The sequence below is a fragment of the Mercenaria mercenaria genome, chromosome 13, assembly GCF_021730395.1.
Source record: "Mercenaria mercenaria strain notata chromosome 13, MADL_Memer_1, whole genome shotgun sequence".
Taxonomy (NCBI): Eukaryota; Metazoa; Mollusca; class Bivalvia; order Venerida; family Veneridae; genus Mercenaria; species Mercenaria mercenaria.
The window spans coordinates 17,571,413-17,598,711 of NC_069373.1; the positions used below are offsets into that span (position 1 = coordinate 17,571,413).

The 27,299-nt window shown below is 36.4% G+C and overlaps 1 protein-coding gene across 4 annotated transcripts in view; it reads left to right on the forward strand.

The window, feature by feature from the left end:
- The window catches only part of LOC123529567 (protein arginine N-methyltransferase 6-like), a 56,290-nt gene that overhangs the window by 27,202 nt on the left and 1,789 nt on the right, over positions 1-27,299 (forward strand). For all 4 annotated transcript variants that reach the window (XM_045309937.2, XM_045309934.2, XM_045309936.2 and 1 more), the window contains 9 exons: positions 13,451-13,560; positions 16,746-16,846; positions 19,522-19,569; positions 19,867-19,935; positions 22,520-22,590; positions 23,219-23,301; positions 23,728-23,837; positions 26,398-26,507; positions 26,837-26,947. In XM_045309937.2, coding sequence (XP_045165872.2) covers positions 13,451-13,560; positions 16,746-16,846; positions 19,522-19,569; positions 19,867-19,935; positions 22,520-22,590; positions 23,219-23,301; positions 23,728-23,837; positions 26,398-26,507; positions 26,837-26,947 — 813 coding nt within the window. The remainder of the gene's footprint in view (positions 1-13,450; positions 13,561-16,745; positions 16,847-19,521; positions 19,570-19,866; positions 19,936-22,519; positions 22,591-23,218; positions 23,302-23,727; positions 23,838-26,397; positions 26,508-26,836; positions 26,948-27,299) is intronic.

Below are 27,299 nucleotides of genomic sequence, written 5' to 3' on the forward strand. Positions count from 1 at the left end.
CATGCAGAGTAGATGACCCCTGTTGATTTTGGGGTCAGTCTGTTAAAAGTCAAGGTCACAGTGGCCTGTTCATGTAAAATCATTTTTTGGAAATAATTTGAGAACCACTTGACCTACAATATTGAAACTTAATAGGATGATTGGACATGCAGAGTAGATGATCCAATCAATAACTTGAAAACCTCTCGACCCAGAATGTTGAAACTTCATAGGATGATTGTTCATGCAGAGTAAATGACCCCTATTGTTTTTGGGGTCACTCCGTTGAAAGTCAAGGTCACAGGGGCCTGAACATTGATAACCAGTTCCGATCAATAACTTGAGAACCACTTGACCCAGAATGTTGAAACTTCATAGGATGATTGAACATGGAGAGTAGATGACCCCTGTTGATTTTGGGGTAAGTCTATTAAAGGTCAAGGTCACAGTGGCCTGTTCATGTAAAATCATTTTTTGGAAAAAAACTTGAGAACCACTTGACCTACAATGTTGAAACTTAATAGGATGATTGGACATGCAGAGTAGATGACCCCTATTTATTTTGAGGTCACTTGATCAAAGGTCAAGGTCACAGAAGCCTGAACAGTGACTTGAGAACCACTAGGCCAAGAGTGTTGAAATTTAGCGGGATGACTGGACATGCCAAGTAGATAATCCCTATTGCAGCCAACCATCAGTGTCTCTTTGACTTTCGCTCCTGACCCCTATTGATTTCTTGCCTATAGGACTTTGCATTGGGGGAGACATGCGCTTTTTTACAAAAGCATTTTCTAGTTTTGAACGGGGTCAGTGACCTAGAAATATAACGTCTCCCAACATAAGTACGAGGCGACTTTCTGCGGCCATCACATGCGGCATTTAATAACTGCTTTTGTGAAAGTAAATAAATTTGGAAGCATAAAACGAGTTTTTGACCCGATTTTTTATATGAACTTCAACCAATTTTGCCTCTTTTGCCTGACGTGTTAAGACAATATTTCAACATGTCTTGCCAAACTATTTTGCAAAAGTACATTCATCACTTCGTTCGTTTTCTTTAACATTATGTAACTAGAAGTTTCGCGAAGCGTTTATTCAGGCTTTCAAGTAGTCCTACTTTTTCCTACTATTCCTACTTTTTAGGTCTGTTCCTACTTTTTTCCTGCTTGTTTTGAAAAAAACTCCTACTATTCCTACTTTTTTATCTAAAGAAGAAGAAATATGTTAACAAAATTTTAATATTGTAAGTCTATTTATATAACTAATTTTGTTACATAATATAAGGACTGGTAGTGTACTTGTGATGCTCTAGAGACTTTTGACATGCTGCTGGTGACCTCTTATGCATGCAGAAACCTGCTGACAGTTTGTTATGTAAGTTGAATACTGACCTTAATTTTGAAGCATAAGAGGTTAAGTAGCTATGTACAATGGGCACCTCAAAGTATCATGAAAATAGACAGACCTTATATATTGTGATTTATGTCCTGCTTCCTAATTGTGAGTAAATGTACAAGATTCAGGTACAGATCCTGGGCTAGATAGAGGGTGCCCATGCCCACCAAGTTTGCTGAGAAGTGACCTATACTCATCAAAGTTGCACCCAACTGAGGAAAGTGTCCCCCCAGTACCTCAAAATTAAGACTAAAAATGTACCAGAGCCCACCATTTTATACCTGTATTTCAAAATTTTCCAGGGGGAGAGCCCTCTAACCCCTCTCCCCTAAAATGACTTGGATACTTTATCCCATACCTCAAAATCTAGACCAAAAATTGCACCAGAGCCCACCGTTTCATACCTATATTTCAAATTTTTCCAGGGGAAGGGCCCCCCTGATCCCCTTAAAATAACTGGGATTCTTCCTCCCGTACTTAAGAATTTAGACCAAAAATGTACCAGAGCCAGCAATTTCATACCTGTGTTTCAAAATTTTCCACGTGGCCCCTGACCCCACTAAAATGATTGGAATACCTTCTCCATACCTCAAAGTGCACCAGAGCCCACTGTTTCAACCTGCATTTCAAAATTGTCCAAGGGGGAAAGCCCCCTGACCCCCCTAAAATGATTGGGATACCTCCTCCCATCCTTAAAAATTTAGACAAATAAATGCACCAGAGACCCACCATTTCGTACTTGTATTTCAGAATTTTCCAGGGGGAGAACCCCCCCCCCCCCCACCCCATAAAATGTCTTGGATGCCTCCTCCCATACTTCAAACTTTAGACCAAAGAAAAAAAGAAATGCACCAGAGCTCCACTGTTTCACACCTTTATTTCAAAATTGTCCAACAGTCCCCTGATCTCCACCCCTGAAATGAGGGGAATACCCCTCCAGTACCCCAAAACCTTTCGGCGCTATGCACCTTGCCTGTTACGCTTTTGTACTAAAACTGATGCCTCCCCAATCAGATATTTCTGGATCCGGGCCTGAGTTTGTTCTAATAAGTTCCTACTTTTTATTATCAGATTCCTACTTTTCTCCTACTTTTTTATGTCAGAGGCTCCTACTTTTCTCCTAGGTTTTCATCACAGGTCACTTGAAAGCCTGTGTATTTTAAAATTGCAATATATGTGTAATAGAAATGATGCTTTATTATGTCTCCCACCACAGTGGTGTGGGAGACATATTGATTTACTCCAGTGTGTCTGTGTGTGTGCCTGTCACAAAGCTTGTCCGCACTCTAAGTCGAACATTTCTCATCCGATTTTCACCAAACTTAAACAAAATGTGTTTGACCATAAGACCTCAGCCAAGTTCGATAACTAGCTAAATCGGCCAAGACACTTCGGAATTATGGCCCTTGACAATAATTTATGAATCACCTAGATGCATGAAAATGCTGAAGTCTTCATTCTCAAACATGCACCAAAAACCATTCAGCTTGTCCGCACTCTAAGTCGAATATTTCTCATCCGATCTTCACTAAACTTGAACAAAATGTGTTTGACTATAAGACCTCAGCCAAGTTCGATAACTAGCTAAATCGGCCAAGACACTTCGGAATTATGGCCCTTGACAATAATTTATGAATCACCTAGATAAATATAAAAATGCTGAAGTCTTCATTCTCAAACATGCACCAAAATCATTCATCTTGTCTGCACTCTAAGTCAAACATTTCGTATCCGATTTTAACCAAAGTCGAACAAAATGTGTTTTCAAATAAGACCTTGGCCAAGTTCGATAACTAGCCAAATCGGTTAAGACACTTCGGAATTATGGCCCTTGACAATAACTAATGAATCACCTAGACTCATAAAAATGCTGAAGTCTTCATTCTCAAACATGCACCAAAAACCATTCATCTTGTCCGCACTCCAAGTCAAACATTTTTTATCCGATCTTCACCAAACTTAAACAAAATGTGTATGACCACAATTCCTCTCCCAGGTTCGATAACTAGCAAAATTTGCATAGGCACTTCAGAATTATGGCCCTTGAATTACTGAAAATCAGCCATTTTACTCTTCAAAGGTATATTTGTTGTGACTAAACAGTATAAAACACTGACTTAGTGTTTAGATGATTAGGCAGTTGTGGGAGACATGCGCTTTTCTCAAAAGTAGCCCTAGTTTTACTGGAATTTAATGCTCTTTTATGACATGCGATTGGTTTGACTATCATAATAACAGAAACAACGCAGTCTATAATTACTAAACTTTAGACATATAATTGCGATGTATATGTAATAGGAATAGCGCTTTATTTTGCTTGAATTTAATGCTCTTCTATTACATGAAATTTGTGTGACTGTCATTGTAACAAACAACTCAATCTATATTTACTACATCGCAATTGTAAGTCTAAAGTTTAGTGAATATAGACTGCGTTTTCTTATTATAACAGTCAAACCAATTGCATGTCATAAAAGAGCATTAATGCCAGTGAAAAGGCGCCATTCCTATTACACACACACCGCAACTGTAAGTCTAAAGTTTAGTAAATATAGATTGGTTTGTTTGTTATAATGACAGTCAAACTAATTTCATGTAATAGAAGAGCATTAAATTCCACTGGAATAAAGCGCCATTCCTATTACATATTCATCGCAGTTGTATGTCTAAAGTTTAGTCAATATAGACTGCGTTGTTTGTTATTATGATAGTCAAACCGATTGCATGTCATAAAAGAGCATTATTTCCAGTGAAAAAAGCGCCATTCCTATTACACATTCACCGCAACTGTAAGTTTAAAGTTTAGTGAAGACTGATAAACATTTCGTTAATCATCGAGGTGAAGACTGTTGTTTCCAGTTTAATTTGAGTTGTTGACAGAACCATGATTGTATCGTCTGACGTTAGTTTGAAACGTTTTTGTTAGAAAGCCAAATTTCACGATATAAAGGTTAATACGTGCTGATAGCTTAAAATATTTTATGTCTTACAAAATTTCAGTTTTATATCTAGACGTAAATATTTTACATAAGACATAATGATTATTGAGAAAATAAAATGCAGGTAAAATGTATTCTATATTCAGACTGCATTGAAATAAAAGGAATTATCAGCATTCTCAGTGGACTATTTTCTTCTTCAACTAATGTTAATCATCTGTGCAGGCTGATCATGGTATGCACTGTTCACTATTCAGTCAAAATATTTTCAGGGAACATCCCTTTGAATAATAAATGGTACTGTCCAAATTGAATAATAGACCAGTCCATTTTAGAAATTCAGCAGTGTAAATAATTTTAAATTCTGATAAAAGGAATCCAGACTGAATGAAAACAAATACGCAATACGTAACACATTAGCGCTTCGTTTTCGCTACAAGCTCAGTACTAGATGTATGGAAGAGAATTTCCGCCAGGACATGCATGCTGCTTAATGACATTGCTATGTTATTTACTTACATATGCGTTCTGCAACATTGCAACTGCATTTTAGGGAATTTCCGCCAGGACATGCATGCTGCTAAATGACAAAATGCATATTGCCTTGTGTTATTCGTTTTAAACTAAATGCAACATCCATGCGTCTTTGTGTTACCTTCCATCCGTTAGTGGCATATACCTTGCATCTGTCGTCACTGCATGTATGTAAAACGCATATTCTTGCGTGTAAATGGCAAATGCATCCATTCTGTGGCATATTAAAATGTTTATTTGAACAAGTTCTAAGTGTTTTGTACGTTTTACTTTCTGAAATTGATTAAATCGTTCCTCCATTATACTAACACATGAATGTTAACATTTCGTTGTTGCCCGTTGTTTTTTGTTTTTGATATATAGGTCCCTGCTGTAGACCATTTCTATGTAGGTTCCTACTTTAAATTCATGGATTCTTAGTATTGCAATGATTGAAATTTATGCAAGGCGAAAACAGAGCTAAGAAAGCAGTAAGCAGCACGAAGTTAATCAAATGCGACTTTAACATTTGTAATATGAAATTCGTAGAAAGATGGGAACCAGAATTTCCGGCAGTTTCCGTAAAATCAGTGAACCATGAACGGTGTTTTATTAAAAAAGTACTCATAATTCCCAGCTGTCCAGGGACGTAATTTCCACCGAAAACAACACAAGTATACACGGGTAAGTTTAGACTCTCTCACCGTTTAACCTACGGAAACTACCGAACACGTGAATTTGCTGTCGAGAGTGGTCTCCCGTGTATACTAATTTGCGCTAAAATGTTTGCTTTTTGTTGGTTCCCTGTAATGTTGTAATTCACTACCGTGCTTAAATTTTTGTTATACTGCAAGTTTAAATATTTATTAAAGCCATGTGTTTTAGTATATTATTTTTGCCGGGAAAGTGTAATATAAACAAGAACCAAGTGGTTGCAAACATCACTAATGTTAAATCCAACAAGAGTGCAAGAATGTCACAATATACGCCCGTCACAGCAAATTTCTTTACTCTAGCACCTGTATTTGCAAATGGAATTTTAATTTTGTGGTTGTTTAGTAATCGTCCACAGAAAAACTCCTTACCAGGTAGAGATACATTAAAATACACCTAAAATTTGAAAGTAACATCTATGTTGTACCACAGAGAAGTGGTCTTGTTTTTTCCCTACGGTCAATTATAAAAAAGCTACAATATAAGTTATTTATAGTAACAACTAAGGGAAGATAATCTTAAAAAAAAAAAAAAAAAAAAAAAAAAATCCAAAAAAAAATTGCAAGTCCACACAAAAATCTTTACCAGGTAGAGATTGGTCAAAATACACCTCATAATTGGATGTAGCAAGCATGTTGTACTACAGAAAAGTGGTCTCGATTTTTCCCTACGACTAGTAATGAAAAAGTTACAATATAAGCTATTTATAGTAACAACAAAGGGAAGTAATTCTAAAGAAGGGAACTGCGCATGACACTTCCTCTCATGATGGTGTATAATTGTGCCAAGTTACATCAAAATCCCTCCATGCATGAAGAAGAAATGCTTCGGACAAAGTCATTCTTTTATCTGACCTTTGGCCTCTAAGTGACCTTGATCTTTGACCTAGGGACCTGGTTCTTGCGCATGACACTCCGCCTCGTGGTGGTGAACATTTTTGTGCAAAGTTATATCAAAATCCCTCTAAGCATGAAGAAGAAATGTTCCGGACAAGGTTTTCATTCTTGTATCCGTTGACCTCTAAGTGTGACCTTGACCTTAGACCTAGGGACCTAGTTCTTGCGCGTGACACTCCGCCTCGTGGTGGTGAACATTTATGCCAAGTTATATCAAAATCCCTCCATGCATGAAGAAGATATGCTCCGGACAAAGTTTTCTTTCTTGTATCCTTTGACCTCTAAGTGTGACCTTGACCTTAGACCTAGGGACCTGGTTCTTGCGCATGACACTCCGTCTCATGATGATGAACAATTGTGCCAACTTTCATCAAAATCCCTCCATGCATGAAGAAGATATGCTCCGGACAAAGTCATTCTGGAATTTGACCTTTGACCTCTAAGTGTGACCTTGACCTTAGACCTAGGGACCTGGTTTTTGCGCATGACACTCCGTCTCATGATGGTGAACAACTGTGCCAAGTTTCATCAAAATCCCTTCATGCATGTAGAAGATATGCTCCGGACAAAGTCTGTGGACGCCGCCCGCCCGCCCGCCAGGGGCGTTCCAATAATACGTCCCGTTTTTTCAAACGGGCGTATAAAAAGCAGTTACAATCAAGTTATGAAAATTTCGGAATATTCACAAGTCACAACGTTGTTAATAGCTCGTTACATTCAGTAGCAATAACGTCAAATACGCATAAGAAAACATAGAATACAGTTAGTAATAGCATGAGTATACATTTCAATATTGCAGTAAGCAAACAAAAAGGTTGAACGCACTTGTCAATTACATGCAAGAATAACCGATATTCATGAAACGACTGTTTTCTTAGCATTAAGAAGCATTAAAGATGAATTTCTTGTAAGGCAAATGTAAGAAACTAAAATGCAGTTGCAATGTTGCAGAACGCCTATGTAAGTAAATAACACAGCAATGTCATTTAGCAGCATGCATGTCCTGGCGGAGATTCCCTTCCATATAGATGAAACTGAATCATTGTTCCGGAGCTGTATCCAGGCATTGCCAATCAATCGTAGGCCAAGCGAAGAAAGTGGGTCATCATGATTATGTTTATAATATGGCTGCTATGATTGTAACTTTATCAATTTCGTATTTAATTAGATTTTCTATAATTATATTAATATCATATATCTGTCAAACTTTTGAATATCGATAAACATAGTAGTAGTAGTATGAAGTATTATTCAGTCCATTGATGTGATGCTATAACTGTGTAAGTTCATGTGCAGTATTGAAAGCCATACTCTCTATTTAGACAGCTGATTTATCTGTTTCAGATATAAAATAAAATGCCTTTTTGGAACATTTTAAGTTTAGCAAACACCAGGAACGGCAAAAAACCCCAATAACATCACTTCAAACATCTGATTACACGCGTTCAAAAAAGAAATGTTTTATTACCTGTTTTGTCTTTTCACACATAGTCCTTTTGTCTGACTTGTGATAAGCTCTTCTGTTCTGTTCTGTCTGATGTTTATAAACACAGTCCTGTGACATATACAACAGCATGTTTTTAGTTAAGAGGTTTAGAGAATATGTAAACATATGCTATCTGGATAATGTCTTTGGTAAATTGTTTAGCTTTACCTTTCATCAAACTTTATGGTCTGTCTGCCTTGCAAATTTATAAACGTGTTTCCCGCCGTTTATTGTGTTCATGTACCCTTTCACAAATACTGCGAATGACTCTAACTTGACAGATTCTTGAATTGTCCAATAAATTATTAATCAAAAAGACATGAGAGAAATGTTTTCAGTACTTAATCAGTTAGTGTAACTTTTCACTTATTGATACTTTGCTCAACTTTGTCTAAGACCATGCCTTTGCACGATTTATTTCGACTACTAGTATTTTTTTTTAAAGAAGAGCTTTTGTAATCATCCTTTCGTTGGCGTCGGCGTCCGCGTCGCAAAAATATTTTCATGCAAGCAGATTTCTCAACAAATACTGGGCTAAATGCTTTCAAACTTCACTCTCGCCTTTTGGATCCTTAGATGATTTTCCAGGACAAGTTGCATAACTCTAGCTTTACTTTTGTTAAATTATGCCCCTATTTAACTTAGAATTTCAGGTCAAAGTTTTGCATGTAAGAAGGTTCCTTAGAAACTTCTTTGCCAAATGCTTTCAAACTTCACACTTGACTTTGGCATAATGACATAACCTGGTGTTAGATAACTTTAGCTTTCATTTTGTCAACATCATGCCGCTTTTTAGCATATAAATTTTGCGACAGTTTTGCACGTAAGCATGTTTCTCAAGAATTACTTGTTTTTAGATTCTCCACACGTCTTCGGCATTATGGGATGATCTCACAACTCTCTCTTACATTTAAGCAAAATTATGACCCTTTTTCGACTTGGAATAAAGGAGTCCCCACCCCGGCCCAATTTTGCCCCTTACCATTTCCTTCCCCTCCATCTATATTTAGCATAAATTAATATGTACTTGTTAAATGTTTGAAACAACCCGTCTGAAATATTTTTCCATTACAGCTTCTTTTTGTTGTAGGCCTACTATGCAAATGCGTGGCTCTGGGGCTGTGTTTTTAGTGCTCTGTGCTACCGAGAAATCTACCCTTACCTGTTTTCTTTTGGAAAATTTTGCTTAAGTTTTTGTATGTAACCTAATATTAAGTGGAAGGGCTTCAAATAATCTAGCGCGCTGTCATTAGACAACTTCTATTCTCTCAGGAGGAACTTGCTTCTTTAATGAGCGACAAATACAATATAAATGGCTAATTACTGAAATGGCTAATTACAAAAGAGGTTGATAGGATGACTTATTACTAAAATGACTAACTAAACGTTATAACCAGTCAGCAGCCATTCACAAGTAGCAACCTTGCAAGTTCTCTGAACGGGTTGGTTCCAAACCTTTCAGTTTAGACTACGGAAAAAGATTATGTTGCAGGTAGAGGCGTAGATAAGAAATAAAGTTTTTTTTCCAATTGTTATGAACATTACAGGTTTTGATACTGGTTATTGGTACCTCATTAAGATTGCATAGGAGATGCAACAGTTGTAACACAGTAGCCCAGTTTTCTAACTATACATAAAGACAACTCAAGTCTGTTAGAATTTATTTTATATACATGTTTTTATTCATAGACTTTTGGAGTCTTATGTTATAATATCAGACTCCGTTGGCGAGAAGTAAAAATAAAAAAGGGGCACACAATTGATTAAGAAAATATATAATATATTATATAGCGCGTACCATACCATGACAGATTAAGCCACGGAAAAGACTGTTGCTGAGGAACGGGTGAAGTGTTTCCATTACTGGAACTAAGTACATGTATACGCCTTAATTTCACAAAATTTTCCTGATAGGGTCAAACTCCTTAATCAGATTCCTTGTATTTTAAATATTAGATATTTTAGATATATTTTAGAATATCTGTCTCTGTCAGATATAGTTATATCTAGCAAGGATCAGACAGCTGTCGGTTTTGAATGATGTCGATATTATACTTAGAATAGGAAAGGAAATGTGTTATGTTCGGTATGCACCACAAAAGAGAAAAACTGGAGATAAACGTATATTATATAAATGTTGCTACTAGGCAAAATCGCAAAGATATACTGGACTCGAAATGTGAACGATTACTACATGTAGTAATTGTAAACCTAAAATTAACAAGTGTATGTTTATTAACAGTACTAAACATCACGTTTAAAAAGTACGCACTAAAAGTCCGTGTTTAGCTGAGAGTTTTTTTTACAGTGGACTGCTACTGCATGACATTTACTTGTGATACACAGTTAAGTTGTATTAAGTAACGTTAAATGCATTCGATGGGGATCTTCAGTAGGCAAGTTGGCAGTTACTTGCGGAGAACAGGTTCATGAGGTTTGTACTGGTACAGAATCCAGAAACACTGATTAGGTTAACTGCTCACCATTACATAACTGAAAATAATGTTGAAAAAACGGCGTTCAAGTTTAACTGAAACCCAAAACAAAACAATGGAGGATCTACATTTAAAGCCATCTTTTACAATTTATTTCGACGAGTAATCTACAAAAAGTGGATAATTAAAATATCACATAGTTGGATATGTTACATAAAACACGATCCAAACATAACTGTCAATTTCTTTGATAAACGGTATTACGCATCTTTGATTGGTACCACACCTTTTCAATCAGTATCATGTAAAACGTAGGAAATTAATATTTTTTTTATCTTTATCGTTGCATTTATAAATCAAGTCGAGCGTCTGTTGAAGAAAAATGACGTGATAAGGTACACGTAAGAATTCGAAGTGACAGCTGATTAATAGGTAATTAGAAAATATCAGAATAACTACAAAATCGTGTCTGGTGGGGTACAGAACGTGCTGTTATACCTTGTACCTTTTGGTTGTTTTTCAGTTTTCTTCTCATATCGTTCTGTACGTGATGTGGCAGATAAGATTTCAGATACGCAGAAATTGCACATTTTCTTTGTTCTGTGCCAAAAGATTACAGATAACCTAAGTTAGGTTAGTGTTATTAGGTACATTAATTGTGTATATTGAAATTAGTTTTACAATGAATGATAAACTTGAACATACTTGATACAGTCGCCTTAATAGCACCACATTGATAAAATATGTTAAGATTGATTTTACTCTTCTTTTAAGGTGCCTCCGCAACCGAAGTATTAAAGACGCTAAATCAGAATTGCCTCTCACCGCTTAGAACCCAGTCAAAATTGTACAGTTCTTTCATGAGCTATCCAGTCGTAATTTCTTTTTGTGAACGCCGTCTCTAAAATAAGGTTTGGACGGCTATCTTGGGTCTTCATTCTTATGAAATATGTTCAAAGCAATTTCATAAAAAAATGCCGCAGGATGAAAAAGAAGTTTGTATGAGATCATAACGAAAATTTCACAGAAGTGACGCTGTGCTAATTTATTGTCTTGTTTCTTTTTACTTTCCCTAGCATTTGATTCATCATTTCGTTCAGTTGTTTAACAGAATGTTTGCTACTTTACTGCTATCATGATAACAAAAACGACGACTGTGTTGTAACAAAGCTGATATTATTAGTTACACTGCTTGTTGGTGACAGGATACGGGATATACGCTGTCGAGGAAATCCATATCAGGCGATTTTCGAGACAGCGTATATCCCGTATCCTGTCACCAACAAGTTGTGTAACGATTTTATCTTGCCGACTACCCTTTACTTACATGCTATAATCAACACATTTTCTAAATTAACAAAGCTACTTACAGTGCAGACTGGAATCCTACAAGCATTTGTTTGGTCACCATGTTTTGTTTATAGTTGATTTACACCAGCCATAAAATGCACAATGACATGTGTTTTGGTTAAATCACAAAACGCAAAAGCTCATTTACACAGGTTATGAACTGGTTTAGATCAGAAACACTAAAAAAACTTCTTGCTCCATCCCTTCCAAAATGTCACCAGATTTCACGATGTCACAAATGTCTTGATACTTCGGCTTTCATCCCGTTTCCTGTTAAATCATTTATCTTGCGCGTAGATTGAATGATCCTACAACAAACTGCTGAGTAACAAATATGTCAATTTTTTAGCTCGACTATTCAAAGAATAGTAGAGCTATTAGACTCACCCATGCGTCGGCGTCGGCGTCTGCGTCGGCGTCCCGATTTGGTTAAGGTTTTGTATGTAAGCTGATATCTCAGTAACCACTTGTGGGAATGGATTGAACTTTCACACACGTATTCACTGTGATAAACTGACCTACATTGCAAAGGTTCCTTAACTCTTTTTGCTTTTTTACAAAATTATGCCCCTTTTTCAACTTAGAAATTCTTGGTAAAGGTTTTGTATGTAAGCTGGTATCTCAGTAACCAGTTGTGGGAATGGATTGAAACTTCACACACTTATTCACTATGATAAACTGACCTACATTGCTCAGGTTCCATAACTCTATTTTGCTTTTTTACAAAATTATGCCCCTTTTCGACTTGGAAATTGTTGGTTAATGTTTTGTATGTAAGCTGGTATCTCAGTAACCACTTGTGGGAATGGATTGAAACTTCACACACTTATTCACTGTGATAAACTGACCTACATTGCGCAGGTTCCATAACTCTATTTTTCTTTTTTACAAAATTATGCCCCTTTTTCAACTTAGAAATTCTTGGTTAAGGTTTTGTATGTAAGCTGGTATCTCAGTACCCACTAATGGGAATGGATTGAAACTTCACACACTTGTTCACTGTCATGATCTGACATGCACTGTGTAGGTCCCATAACTCTACTTTGCATTTTTTTTTTTCAAAATTATGCCCCTTTTTCGACTTAGCAGTTTTTGGTTAAGTTTTTGTATGTAAGCTGGTATTTCAGTATCCACCAATGGGAAAGGATTGAAACTTCACGCACTTGTTCACTTTATGAGCTGATAAGCACTGTGAAGGTTCCATAACCCTTTTTGCCATTGTTACAAAATTATGCCCCTTTTTCGACTTTCGTATTAATTCAATTGACAAGGCTGTTGAATAGTCGAGCGTTGCTGTCCTCCGACAGCTCTTGTTTGTTTTACGATGATTTAATTAACTTAAAACAAGATTTCAACGTCCGTGTATCCCATACAGAGTTATTCCGCTTTTACGGCTAACTTTTGTCAAACTTCATGAGCCTCAACTTAAGTAGAATGAAATCGGCAAGAAAACACTAAATTTACTCTCGGAATTGATACAATCGCTGGAGCTAATAAATAATTTGACTTGATTCAATTACGCCAGCAGTGTGGCAGCCATTTTTTTAAAATCAAAATTCATATCTGAAATATACTAGCAGGATATGGAATATATCCTGTCTCCACGTGACGTCTATTGACCAATAGAAATGCAAGAAACTTGTGGGAGGCAAGATAAACAATTATCTACTTTATAGAACTTTCGGATGTTGGTTTTATGATGTTCATTTTGATTTTCACATACAGTTTTCTCTGCATTTCCAGGTACGCGATCCTGAAGAATTATGAGAAAATTCGGGGCAAGGTGGTGGCAGATGTCGGTGCCGGAACTGGTATTTTATCCGTGTTCTGTGTCCAAGCCGGTGCTAAGAAAGGTATCGACAGTCTTTACCTTTACAAACATTTGATTTTGTACAGAATGGGTTATATATAAAACATTTTGATCGTTTTCAAATTGGCACTGTGAAGCATCTGCTTATAATTACAGCTAAGTGATGTCATTTTTTAAAGGACAAGGAAAGCCTGACAATAAGTTGCTTTCATATGAAAGCCATTCTCAAGCCTTTCATAACGCTGAAAAATTGTTAAAATCGGACCATTATTGAAAAAGATATGGCAGTTTGAAATTTAAGAAAATTGCTGATCATTGAGGCAGCCATTTTGTGTGTTTATGACATCATTTACACACTGCTGAGATCTTTATTTAGCAAATAACCTTTTAAATAGATTAATTTTATATGTTTCTTGAGTGTAAGATGTTTAACATGGTAATTTATTTCATTATAGCTGGAAGAAATAGAAAAATTATTTTACAGAAATAAGTAAATACAATTCAAATATGTGTCTAGAAATTTAATAAATACGCCGTTTTGTTTTGTTTTGTTGCCATGGAAACAAAATGGCCGCCATTTTCATCAAATACTTAAATGCTCATAACTTTTTCATTTTTAAGCCGATTTTGAAAATTCTTTCACTCTTTAAATGATTAGAGAATTTCCAGCAGATGGAATTAACCTCAGAACAACATTGCCTTTCCCTTTAACACTTTTTAAAATATATATGCTTTAATAAAGTTTGAATATGAGAGGGCTGTGTTTTTTTACCTGTCTGTTTCTATTGAATCTTTGTCCTGTTTGTTTTGCCAGACGACTAAAGGCTCTATGTACTTATACTTAGTTACAAATACAATTTGTCTTTCAGTTGTCTCTGCAGATATATTAAAAAACGGTATTAGCATAATTGCTGTCATGTATCTTTTTGCGTTTGTTTGTATGTGAAGCAGTTTAGTGTGGCTGTGTACATTAGTAGAATATACACAAAAACACATACAGACAATGAGAACAAAAACACCCAAAAGAACCTTTGGAACGGTCATAAGCAACGCTGGTTAACTCCAATGATTATGATTCAAGAAAATGAATTTAAATACACTGAAGGGAATTTCGTATGACTCAAAATCTCCCATATTAAACATGCAAGATATAGGGATTATTATATTTAAAGGAAATATCAAGTTTTGTATATTACCATTATAACATTTTCAAACAATGCTTTTTCCACTACCGTCCATGAACAGGCTCAATCAAACCGAGCCTGCAACATTTTCTTTTTTGTTGTGTTGAGCGACCTGTGGAGTTTCCACTTTTTCTATTTATTATCACAGCAGCGTTGTTTGTGCCGTGTGGCGGCCGTAAAAAGTCTCCCCGTACATTCAATCAGGGCTGTTATATTTCGATCTTCTCAGATCGTTCAGCACGACTTTTATGTCGTGTTATTGGTACTGTTTAGGTTCTGAACATGAGCATTTCGGCCTGGGTGGTTCCAATACTCCCGCTTTTATAGCTTTGGGTATTATATAATCACCCCTTGGATATGGCGCCTGCTTTTTAATTTTGTCTTTTGGCAGTTCCTGTGATATGCAGGCTCCATAACCTCAGATCCCCTTTCTAAATTCCAGTTTGTTTAGTTCTGCTCATTGTTTTCTCGTTTAGGGCAAACCCGTTATTTTAACTGGGGACCATACGCCGCTTTTCATGGAATTACACACTAGCGTAGCATCGAAGGTTCCATTTGTACCGCCGTATGAACACATCTGCGGATGTCTCTAAATTGTTCTTTATACTTTTAACATGTGTAAATGTTGAGTTCTGCTCAACCCGGGGCTAGAGGGCGTGGACGGTAGCATGCATTTCCACTACCGTCCATGAACAGGCTCAAACCGAGCCTGAAACATTTTCGTTTTTGTTGTGTTGAGCGACCTGTGGAGTTTCCACTTTTTCTATTCATCTCAGTGTTGTTATATTTTCTGGTCCTTCGGGATCATTGATTTCAACTCATTTTAGATTTGAATATTGAATACTGCTTAAGCCGGTGCCAGGGGGCGTGGGCAGTGTTGCATTTTCCATTACTGCTCTTGAACAGACTCAAGCCGAGCCTGCAATTTTCAAACTGTTTGCCTTGTTCCCGGTGCTTCCGAGAGATCTACTTTTCAGATTTTATTTTTAGCTCGACTTTTCGAAGAAAAAGTAGAGCTATTGCACTCGCCACGGTGTCGGCGTCGGCGTTGGTTAAAGTTTTTGATAAAGTCAAATATCTCAGTTACTATCAAAGCTATTGACTTGAAACTTAAAATACTTATTTACTATCAAAGTCTACACCAGGAGAAACAATCCCCATAACTCTGCTTTGAATTTTGACAGAATCATGCCCCTTTTTAACCTAGAAATTTTGGTTAAAGTTTTTGATAAAGTCAAATATCTCTGTTACTATCAAAGCTATTGACTTGAAACTTAAAATACTTATTTACCATTAAAGTCTACACCAGGAGAAACAATTCCCATAACTCTATTTGAATTTTGACAGAATTATGCCCCTTTTTAACTTAGAATTAAAAAAAAAATTGATAAAGTCAAATATCTCTGTTACTACTAAAGCTTTTTACTTGAAACTCAAAATAGTGGTTTACAATCAAAGTCTACACCAAAAGACACAATTCCCATAACTCTGATTTGAATTTTGGCAGAATTATGCCCCTTTTTAACTTAATATTTTTGGTTAAAGAGTTCGATAAAGTCGAATATCTCTGTTTCTATCAAAGCTTTTGACTTGAAACTTACAATACTTATTTACCATCACAGTCTACACCAGGAGAAACAATTTCCATAACTCTGATTTGAATTTTGACAGAAATATGCCCCTTTTTAACTTAGAATTTTTTGTTAAAAGTCAAATATTACTGTTACTATTAAAGCTTTTGACTTGAAACTATAAATAGTTATTTACTATCAAAGTCTCCACCAGGAGACACAATTCCCTTTACTTTGATTATAATTTTGACAGAGTTATGTCCCTTTTTAACTTGGATTTGTTTTACTGGCAAAGCTCTAATTCAGAGTCAAGCACTGAGAAAAGTCGAGCGCGCTGTCTTACAGACAGCTCTTGTTAGTTGGGTATTTATCCACCTCAATGATAGATCTACTTAATTATCTGTCCAGTTGTTAAGTACAGAGTTCGTGTTTAAGTCGGATGGACTGCTTACGTTCAGATAATTTGATTTCAGTATATGCAATAGAAGCCAGTGATATGGCGGAACAAACTCAGGCAATTGTAGATGAAAACAAAATGTCAGATAGGATTGATGTTGTTCACAACACAGTAGAGGTAAATTTTGATTTGAACCATATGTTCAGTTGTATTTTATAAACTTACTTTAGGTTCTCTGTGTCGGTTTGCCCTACAACAGTTAGCTGTTGTGTAATACTATGCATACTTTATCACGACTGTCTTCTTAAGAATATTCTTGTCGGAAAAGACTGGCACTATTTCAAAACAAATTCTCACAAATTTTCCTTGCACCATCTACCAAAACTGTTGAAGCAAGTAGCGTAACTCAGGGCGATCATGGCCCTTTTGTTTGACTTTGAACATGAAAACATTATGCTGTCACACTTTGTATACGTCATTATTATGAAGTTGATATGCGCATATTTTCCGGATTTTCACGTCCGGTTATAATTTTTGTATTATGGCCTTTTTATGGACTTCGAAATATTACAGCTACATCAGAACACTGTATACTTAAATTCTCATACAGTTTCCATTTAGTTAAAGTGGAGCATGGTATACTTTATCAACATAAAGAGGACTTGCGCATATTTTCCAGACTTCCGTGTCCGGTTATCGTTTTTGGGGATATGACCCTTTTTAGAACTTCGAAATTTTATAATAACACCAGAAAACATTGTGCACTCAACTCCTCCTACTGTTTTCCTTCCAACTGAAATGAAACTTGAGATCATAGAGTACATTCATTTCTGATATAATAAAATTTCGCTTAAGCTTGTGCTAGGGGACGTATTTCATTACCACTCATGAACATACTCGATAAAACGTAGAGTGCTTTTATATTGCTTTGTTGCATATTATGCTTCCAAAGGATCTTTTTACAGATTTTATAAGTGCCGTGTGGCAGCTGTAAAAAGTCTCTCCGTACTTTGACTCAGTGTTGTTATATTTTCTCGTCCTTTAGGATCATGGAGTACATTCATCTCTAATAATACAGAATTACGCTTAAGCTCGTGCTAGGGGGTGTGAGGTGTGTTATTTATTTCATTACCTCTTTTTTATCAAACCGAGTCTGCTATTATGTTGCTTGGTTGCGTTCTATGCTGCCAAAGGATCTTTTCACTGATTTCATTGGTGTACATCCTCAGCATGAATTGAAAATGCGCAGAGTTTCGGGATTTTCATGTCAAATATTTTCATGGCAATTTCTTTTGCACTTAGAAGTATGACAACTGCATAAGAACACTGTGTACATACTTTACTCCTGCTACAGTTTCCATCCAGTGAAAATGAAACCTTTGTAAACAACATCATCATGAAGTGGACATGCGGTTGTTACATTGACTTTCATTTCTGGTAATTTTTTTCTGGAGTTCAGTTTTTCGGCTATGAGATATTACAACTACATCAGAACACTGTGTTCCCAACTCCGTCAGCAGTTTCCACCAAATTGAAATGAAACTTCATCATAATGAAATGGACATGCGCTTGACACCTGACCTTTCATGTCCGGTTATTTTCGTCTAGGGTTATGGTCCTTTTAGGAATTAGTACTATTACAAATACATCAGAACATGGTGTACTCAGTTTCTACAGAACATTATGTCTCTTTTCTCATGGTGCGGCTCAATTTTGTTATTCTGTCATGCATTTCTGGGGGTAATCATGTTATACTTTAACGTTCTTATTCGAACTAAAATTTATGAAGACTTTAATTTGGTAAATTACATTATTATTTGATACTGGTTTACCGCCAGGTTTAGTGGTTAGATTTAATATATCTTGCTTGTTTGCTGTCTAACAAATGTCTATGTTCGTCGAATAAATTTGTGGTGAGTAATCTTGTTCTCGACTATTATATTTCTGTTCGTAAAATTTGTTAACATTTACTTATGAGTGTTTACAAAAAAAATGTTAATGGAAGAAGTAAAGAATCTGTGATGGAAAGACTGTTACAATCAATAGTAATAATGTTGGGATTGAGATTGTGGGGGTCGTGAGTTCGATTTCCGGAAGGTGTGTATGTTCTCCATGACGATTTGGTTAAAGACATTGTGTTTGAAATAATTCGTTCCCTACCTAAGATTCATATGGAGAGGTTGGCAATTACCTATGGAGAGCAGTTTAGTACTGGTACAAGATCCAGGAATGCTGTTTAGGCTTGTTGTCCCCCATTATGTAACTGAAACACTATTTAAAAATAGTTGGCAAGATAATTTTTTTAAGGCATTATAATTTAACATTGTATGAAATGATAATACGTGACATTCACTACCCATTTCCCATCCTTCCTGAAGTTTGTAAAGGATTCCCCTTCCACAGTTTCAAAACCGACTCTGCTATAACTGTTATGTTCTATGCTTCCAAAGGATCCCGTTATATAGTTTATAATTCATATGTGTGATCACCATAAAGTGTATTTATCTTGGGTGGGATGATACGTCCTTTGATTTAGACAGTATATGAAATCTGCATTTCTGGTTCAAGGAAAGAGGTGCTTCGAAATACTTCCACAACTTTTTCATGGTCTTCAATGAAACTTCATCAATGTGCTTATTATAAAGTGTAGATGCGTGTGACGTTTTCGTATTTGCCAGTCGATGCATGCCCTTGAAAAGACAATTTGTCTTGTTCCTCTGACAGTATTCAGGGATACAAGTCACATTTAGTGATATATGTAGTTTGTTTTATTTCCTGTATGTTGGCAGTCTTGTTGAACATTTATGATTGCTTGAAATATTAACTGATATATGTCAATTTTTTCCTTTCAGACAGTGGTTTTTCCAGAAAAGCTTGATGTTATAGTAAGCGAGTGGATGGTGAGTATAAATACGGTTGTTGAACTCTTAGAAAACAGTAATGTTTAAACTTACGAGTTTTTGTTTTCGTTTGAAAGTTTCAACCTGGTTCGCAACTCGCTAACATATTCCCATGCTTTGAATGAAATTGACTAAAACATCTGCCTCTGATATCTGACAGTTTTGCTCATTACAGGTTGCTCAATGTCTTGTCTTTAAACAGTATGTATAATTGGGCAGTAGCATTCAGTCAGATTTGACCATTTTAGTACATAATACGAATATGTTTTTGAAATATATGCTTCTTTCTTTTTTCAGGGATATTGTTTATTTTACGAATCCATGCTGCCTTGTGTATTACAATGTCGTGACAGATGGCTGAAAAAGGTACAAGTACTCACCTCACGTATTTCATTATTTTTGCGGAAGTGAGTATGTAAAACATAATGTCATATTAGCTCGAACTATTAATGAATGCTTGTATCCAAATGCATCCGATGTCTTCAAAGGGACATTAGTTTCGTCGTCTACAGTCTGGTATGTTTTCAAGGGAACACTGTTTTCGTCTGCTAGAATCTGGTATGTGCTCTTCGAAACATTCATTTAATTGTAGGCATTTTTTTCGTATAAAAAACATAGATAGATAGCAATATGAAAAAAATAAACGTCCGTTTATTTTGCGGCTACGTCATAAATATGCTTGTCGTGGCAAAAAGTAAAATATGGAAATAAATGGCTCTCTTGCGATAACTGATTTATGATATATAAAAGGTGGAAAATCCGCAGGTTGCGCAGTGCGACAAAAATGAAAATGATTCAGGCTCGGTTTGATTGAGCCTTTTCATTGGCGGTAGTGGAAATGCTTGCTACCGACCACGCCCTAAAGCCCTTGGTTGAGCAGAACTCAACAACTGCACATGTTAAAAGTACGAAAAATAAATTCAGAGACATCCACAGATGTGTTCATACAGTGGTGTACATGAAACATTCAATGATACACATAGTACAATTCCATGAAACGTGGCGTATGGTCCCCAGCTTAGATATTGGTCTTGCACGAACCCAGAAAACAATGGACAGAGCTAAACAAACTGAATTTAGAGAGGGGATCCACAGTTATGAAGCCTGCATATCGCAGAAACTACCAACAGACGAAATTAAAATTCAGGCACCATATGCAGGTTGTGACTAAACAATACTAGAAGCCATGAAAGCGGGAATATTGAAACCACATAAGCGGAAATGATCCGCACCACTAACACATCATACATTAATATCGTGCTAAACGATTTGAAAATGTCGAGATATAACAGCTCTGATTGAATGTACCCAGAGAGTTGACGCCCGCCAACAAACAACGCTGCTTTGATAATAAAATAGAAAAAGTGGAAACTTCGCAGGTCGCCCAACACCACAGTAATGAAACTGTTGCAGGCTCAGTTTGATTGTTGTATGCTCTGTAAAAATCATGTACATAGATAGACGGCAATATAGAGTATATATACACATTATTTTTGTTCGCCCGTTCGTATGCCTGTCCGTTAATGAGTTACAAAAAGTGGATTAAGAATACAAATGATAGTTTTCATAAATCTATAGGGATGAAGAATATGTACATTCTTGTACTTAATCAGTCCATATTTCTTTTCGTACGTATGTATATCTGCCCACCCGTCAGTTTCGTACGGAGGATCATGCTATAACTTCTAAAAGTAAAATAGATTGTTTTGTTAAACCTGATAGCATAGATACATAAAGTGCAATATGGATTATATGCAGGTCATTACTGTATTCATTCAATTGTACCTCCGCAGAACGAAGTTGTATGGGGGTATATGGTTTCAGGTTGTCTGTCTGGTCGCTCTTCCGTCTGTCTGTCCGTAGATACAGTCTTGTGCGGACCAACTCTCCTCATCCTCTTGACACAATTTAATGGAACTCCACACAAGTGATCAGTACCAACCCTAGTTGATATTTCAGAAAAAGATTCTGCAGAGTTATGGGACTTTGTTTTGTTACTGTACTATATACATAGAGTCTGCGTATGCAATCTTGTGCACACCTAATCTCTCGAACTCTTGCACACAATTAATGAAACTTCACACAAGTGATCAGTGCCCACCCTAGTAGTGCATGGTTCATGTTATGTTGTTTTAGATCAATATTCTGCAGAGTTATGGGATTTTGTGTTTTGTTACTGTGCTATATACATAAGAGTCTGCATATGCAATCTTTGCACACAATTTAATGAAACTTCACACAAGTGATCAGTACCAACCTTACTTGTGCATGGTGCATGTTAGGTTCTTTCAGAAAAATGTTCTGCAGAGTTATGGGATTTTGTTTTTGTTACTATACTATATGCATAAAGTCTATATATCTACAAAAAGTCTATATACATACAGTCCACATAATTATGTAATCTTGTGTGCGTCAAATTGCAATGTACTGTGTCAGTGCATGCGGGGGATACATTCATTACCTTCAGTGATAGTTCTAGTTGTGGCTGCTTTGAAAACGAAAAGTTGTACATATTTAATCAAAATTTTTCGAAGTTATTTATGCCGCTTTTATTATTTAGACCGTCTCGTTCAATTCATTATGTATAGAGCTTGCGCGTTTGGCCAGTCATTAACGATTTTAAACCTATATAGTTACTGATCACGCCAAGTAAAATCTGTTTCCACTTACTTGTTGTCCTTAACATTTTATATGTACTTTGATTTTTATTTGTGTGTTGTCCGTAATTTATGATCGATTTTAACGTGTATCTTTCAGTAACGGTGTCAATTTTAGGTGACTTGATTAACGTTATATAATTACATTTTGTCACGGTGCTTCGACGGATTCTACTTTTATTCTGTTGTCAACAAAAACAGTTGTACTTGTTGCAGAGATAAAATATAAAATAGGCAAACTAAATCAGAACTGTTTGAACTTGTCTAGTATTGTATTGTTTAATGTATTATAGGACGGCGTGATGCTTCCTTCTACAGCCAGTTTGTATATTGCTCCGTTCACAGACAACGATTATGAAAACAGGTAAATGTAAGAAAACCTTAAGATGACCATGTGAGGAAGCCATTCAGCTGGATAATGGAAGGTCAGTGGTTCTACCCATTTGTCCTCCCCCCCACCCCCGCCTGACATAATGTTCGGCATTGGCGGTCGCCATATGACCATGTTAAAATTGTATCCGACAAAAATAGGTCATTCAGTTTCAGAATAATGAAAATAGCATTATTTAAGTAATGTTTTTCTTTGTGTTCGGTAACCTATTAAACTGGTCACATAAGTCTGAAAATGTTTCCAGTATTTAGTCGGCCATTCCAAGCTAGTATCTGTAGATAGAATCTTAACTGTTTAAACGACCATATTGAAAATAACCAAATGCGGCAAAGTCTTGCTGACGGGAACACTAAATGTACCTGTGCTACTATACGGGCACCTCTGAGTTACCTTCTCATGTAGTATTTTCTGCGATTATTCTCAGCAGAGAATATAACATGTAATTACGACTGTTGCCAGTAGTATGACATACACATTAAAATTCACATAAGTAACTGTGTGATTTTAATGCATCTGACGTTTCAGATACATAGCAAAGTGAAAAAAGACATGTATCAATTGGTCTTTAATAGAATAGTGGGTCTATGTTTTTTATATGCAGGTTAGAATTCTGGTCAGAGGTTCGGTCTGTGTATAAATTATCTATGGAAAGTATGAAGCCCTATGCACGCAAATGTATATCAAGTGAGTATACAAACATGAGTTTACTCTTATAAATCAAAAATACTGCGCATTTGTAATATGTAATCTTAATCAGCATAATATATGTGGTATGCTGGGATTTTGTAATATGCTTAGGTGTTTGTCTACGCACTGGAGCAAAAAAAAAGCACCCATGCAGCAATATGCATTATAAGATGATAAACCGATAAAAAGGCTCGTTGACCTGTTTCCTTTAGAATAACATTCTGATTCATGATTAAGTTTTATTTAATTATTTTATTATTCTGGAGTTTGGTATTTAAGATTAAACTGATAAATACAAGTACATTCCAACAAAAACTAAAACCTTTACTTTGTATGAAAATCTGTCAAGATATTTCCCAAATTATGTCTTTTTGATAATCATGTGTTTTGTTAAGATATCATTTTTACTGTATTTCTTGCCAGAACAGGTTCATGTTAACAGTATTTCCCCGGAAAATGTTCAGGCACATGCTCAACAAGTTTGTCATCTGAATCTCAACAAAGTAACTGCAGCAGAGATTAACAATATAAAGGTGAGTGCGCTGCTTAATGCAGTAAATTAGTTGGGTTTCTAAGATAAGGATAACTATTGTTGTTCATTTGAAATAAAGTCATATCTTGGATTTGATTTGTCAGATTACGGCAAGTCTTAATTTATAATAAATTTAATGATTGCTAGATTGATGAATTCACATTCTCGTAAACGAACACTAGCATTATCTTTTGGAATCAATGAAACATGCCGATATGATAACAAGTGTTATATGAGTGCGTGAGAGGTGTTGCACATTTCATTATCTTTCATAAACAGACTCAATCAAATAGAAAAAGTGGAAACTCCACAGGTCGCTTAACACGACAAAAACGAAAATGTTGCAGGTTCATATGATTGAACCTGTTCGTGGACGGTAGTGGAAATGCAGAGTACCGTCAAGCCCCGAGCAGAACTCCACATTTACACATGCTACAAGTAAAAAATCAATTTAGAAATATCTGCAGATGTATTCATACGGCGGTACACATGGAACCTTCAATGATACTGTATTGTTACGCCTTCTGAATTATTTTGTGTCTACATATAGCCTATATGCTATGATAGTGGTCAGTCGCTGCCTAGCACATGCACTAGTAAGGGCTACCGGACTGCAGCCCTTGAGTGTGGTTGTTTACTACACTGGACAGGGTCAGATTAAACCTTAGGATCGCCCGCCCGCTTAGCTCAGTAGGTAGAGCGTCGGTCTACGGGTCGCGGGTCGTGAGTTCGATCCCCGGCGGGCGTAGTTCCGTGACTATTTGATAAACGAATTGTGTTGAAATCATTAGTCCTCACCCCTGATCATGTGGGGAAGTTGGGAGTTACTTGCGGAGAACAGTTGTAGGTACAGAATCAGGAACACTGGTTAGGTTAACTGCCGCGTTACATGATGAATACTGTTGAAAACGGGTTAACCAACAAACAAACAAAACCTTAGGATCGGGTATTAAGCATATATGTATATAATTATAGTTGGTAGACGTGATTGTGACCATCGACCGCTCAACTTGACTTGACCACTGTGCTGTTTAACGTGTCTGCACCTCTGTAGACTGCTGAGACCAGACTCCTGTAGACTGCTTGACGTGACCGGACGTTTATAGACTGTGGGGTGTGACTGGACTTCTGTTGACTGCTCGACGTGACTGGCTCTGTTGAAAGCTCCACCTGACTGGTTCCCTGTAGAATGCTTGACGTGACTGGCCCTGTAGACTGCCGGAAAAATGGTGAATTCACTGAAAAAAAACGGCGAATTCACAGCGGTGAAAACACTGATAAAACGGTGAATTCACCACGAACGCTCCACAGTAAACTGTGGTGAAAATTGAAAACGGCTCTAGCGGACTGAAAAATACAAAAAAGACCTAAAATATTTAAGAGGCATGGAGAAGACTACAATATAAACCTAAAACTTGCTCTTTCTAGCATGAAATCGATGACTCATGATGTAAACACCTTCTTAGCAACTATCAGCTATCCACCGTGTGATACAAGATGGCGGATGACCTTGTAAGCAATAAGTGCTCTCGATAAAAAGAAAAAAAAAATTATCATACATCAAAATTCATTGCATTATTCAGCAGATTTACTTTATGAAGGTTGCTATTGGAATTTAACATCTGGAAATTAAAATGAAGTTATAAGAAATTACTGACATCGGTCGTGAAAACCGCATACATTTACAAACTTTGACAAAGTTCTGTCATTAGAAAACGGCTTCAAAAGTGAAGGATAGATCAAAATACTGGTACAATACGTAATGTTTGGTTGTTGTCTTGTGAAATACCTAAGACAACAGCCAGCTTCATGCGTTGTCGCTAGTAAAGATTGCAAAACGAAAATAAACAACCCAAGTGAAAGAATGAAGGATAAATGAAACGTAAAACATCTAGAGCACTTTAGTATTACACTAGCGTATAATTCCATGAAAAGTGGCGTATGGTCCCTAGTTAAATTAATGGGTTTGCCTTAAACGAGAAAACAATGGGCAGAACTAAAACTGGATTTTAGAAAGGGGATCTGAGGGTATGGAGCCTGCATATCATAGGAACTGCTAAAAGACAAAATTAAAAAGCAGGTACCATATCCAAGGGGTGATTATGCAATACCGAAAGCTATGAAAGCAGGAGTATTTGAACCAGCCAGGCCAAAATGTTCAAGCTGATAAACTAAACAGTACCAATAACACGACATAAAAGTCGTGCTGAACGATCTGCTGTTATTTTGGTTGGTTGTGTTCTGTGCTACCAAAGAAGTTTCTTACAGGTTTTATCTTAAAACCATTACAACATCAGTCTTTAAGCGCCGTTTTGGCGACTGTAAGAAGTCTCCCCTTGCTTTAAATCGGTGTTGTCTTTTGAATAATAAGTACATTCAGTTTTACAGTTATAACTGTAGTAGAATTCTGTCTGAACCGGTGCTAGTGGGGCATGAGGGGTATAGCACATTTCATTTCTAGGACAGTCTCAATCAAACCGAATCTGCTAATATTTTTTCTTGATTGCATTCTATGCATCCTCATTTGCAAGAGAAAACTTTCGTTTCATCTTACTTTCCAGACAGATTTCACATTCCATTGCTTTGGGCAATCCAGCATACATGGATTTACGACCTGGTTTGATGTTGGATTCCCAGAAAGTATTACACTAACTACATCGCCTTACTCCGAGTAAGTTTCTGTCGTACTTCATTGTAGTTATGTATTTTGATATATACACACTGATTCAGATGAACGTTTAAAGCAATGACAATTGATATGATATACCTTCAGAATTTACAAAGTCGATCCGGATTTCAAGTATACGTGTTAGGAAAAACAAATACAATATATCAACATAAATTATCAGTGTTAGTAGTAAGATTAAATTAATAGACGTTATGGATCTATAGAAGTATATATGGAACCATGCATGCTCCTTAAAGGGAACTTTATTAATGTTTTCAGAAAATAGAAGAATGATAGGTTTGCTCGAAAAGTTTTATTTTTTACCATTGCAGAGGGACACATTGGTCACAGACTCTGTTCTATATAGATGAACCATATGATGTCACGCAAGACACTGTGATAAAAGGATGTATCTCCATAAAGCCTCATTCAAGTGCTCCACGGTTCGAACTTCTCTATTGTTTTCACTCTTTTAATGTGATATAAAGGAGTAAATGAAATGTGAAATTAGCGTGTGTGACTATTTAGTGACAGAATTTAGGTGACATGGGTTAAATTATTTGGCCAAAAAAGTTTATTGTCAAACTTTTAATTATAAAGCTATGACTATGAGTTATGGTCGGCAGTTTTCGTATCACACGTGTGACTATAAAGTTTTAGTAATGGATGTACTTTGTTTTTAGCTCACCTGTCACGTAGTGACAGGGTGAGCTTTTGTGATCGCATTTTGTTCCTTTCGAAAAGTGGCCAGATCCCATAATGGGTTTCAGAGTTATGGCCCCTTAAAGGGCCAAA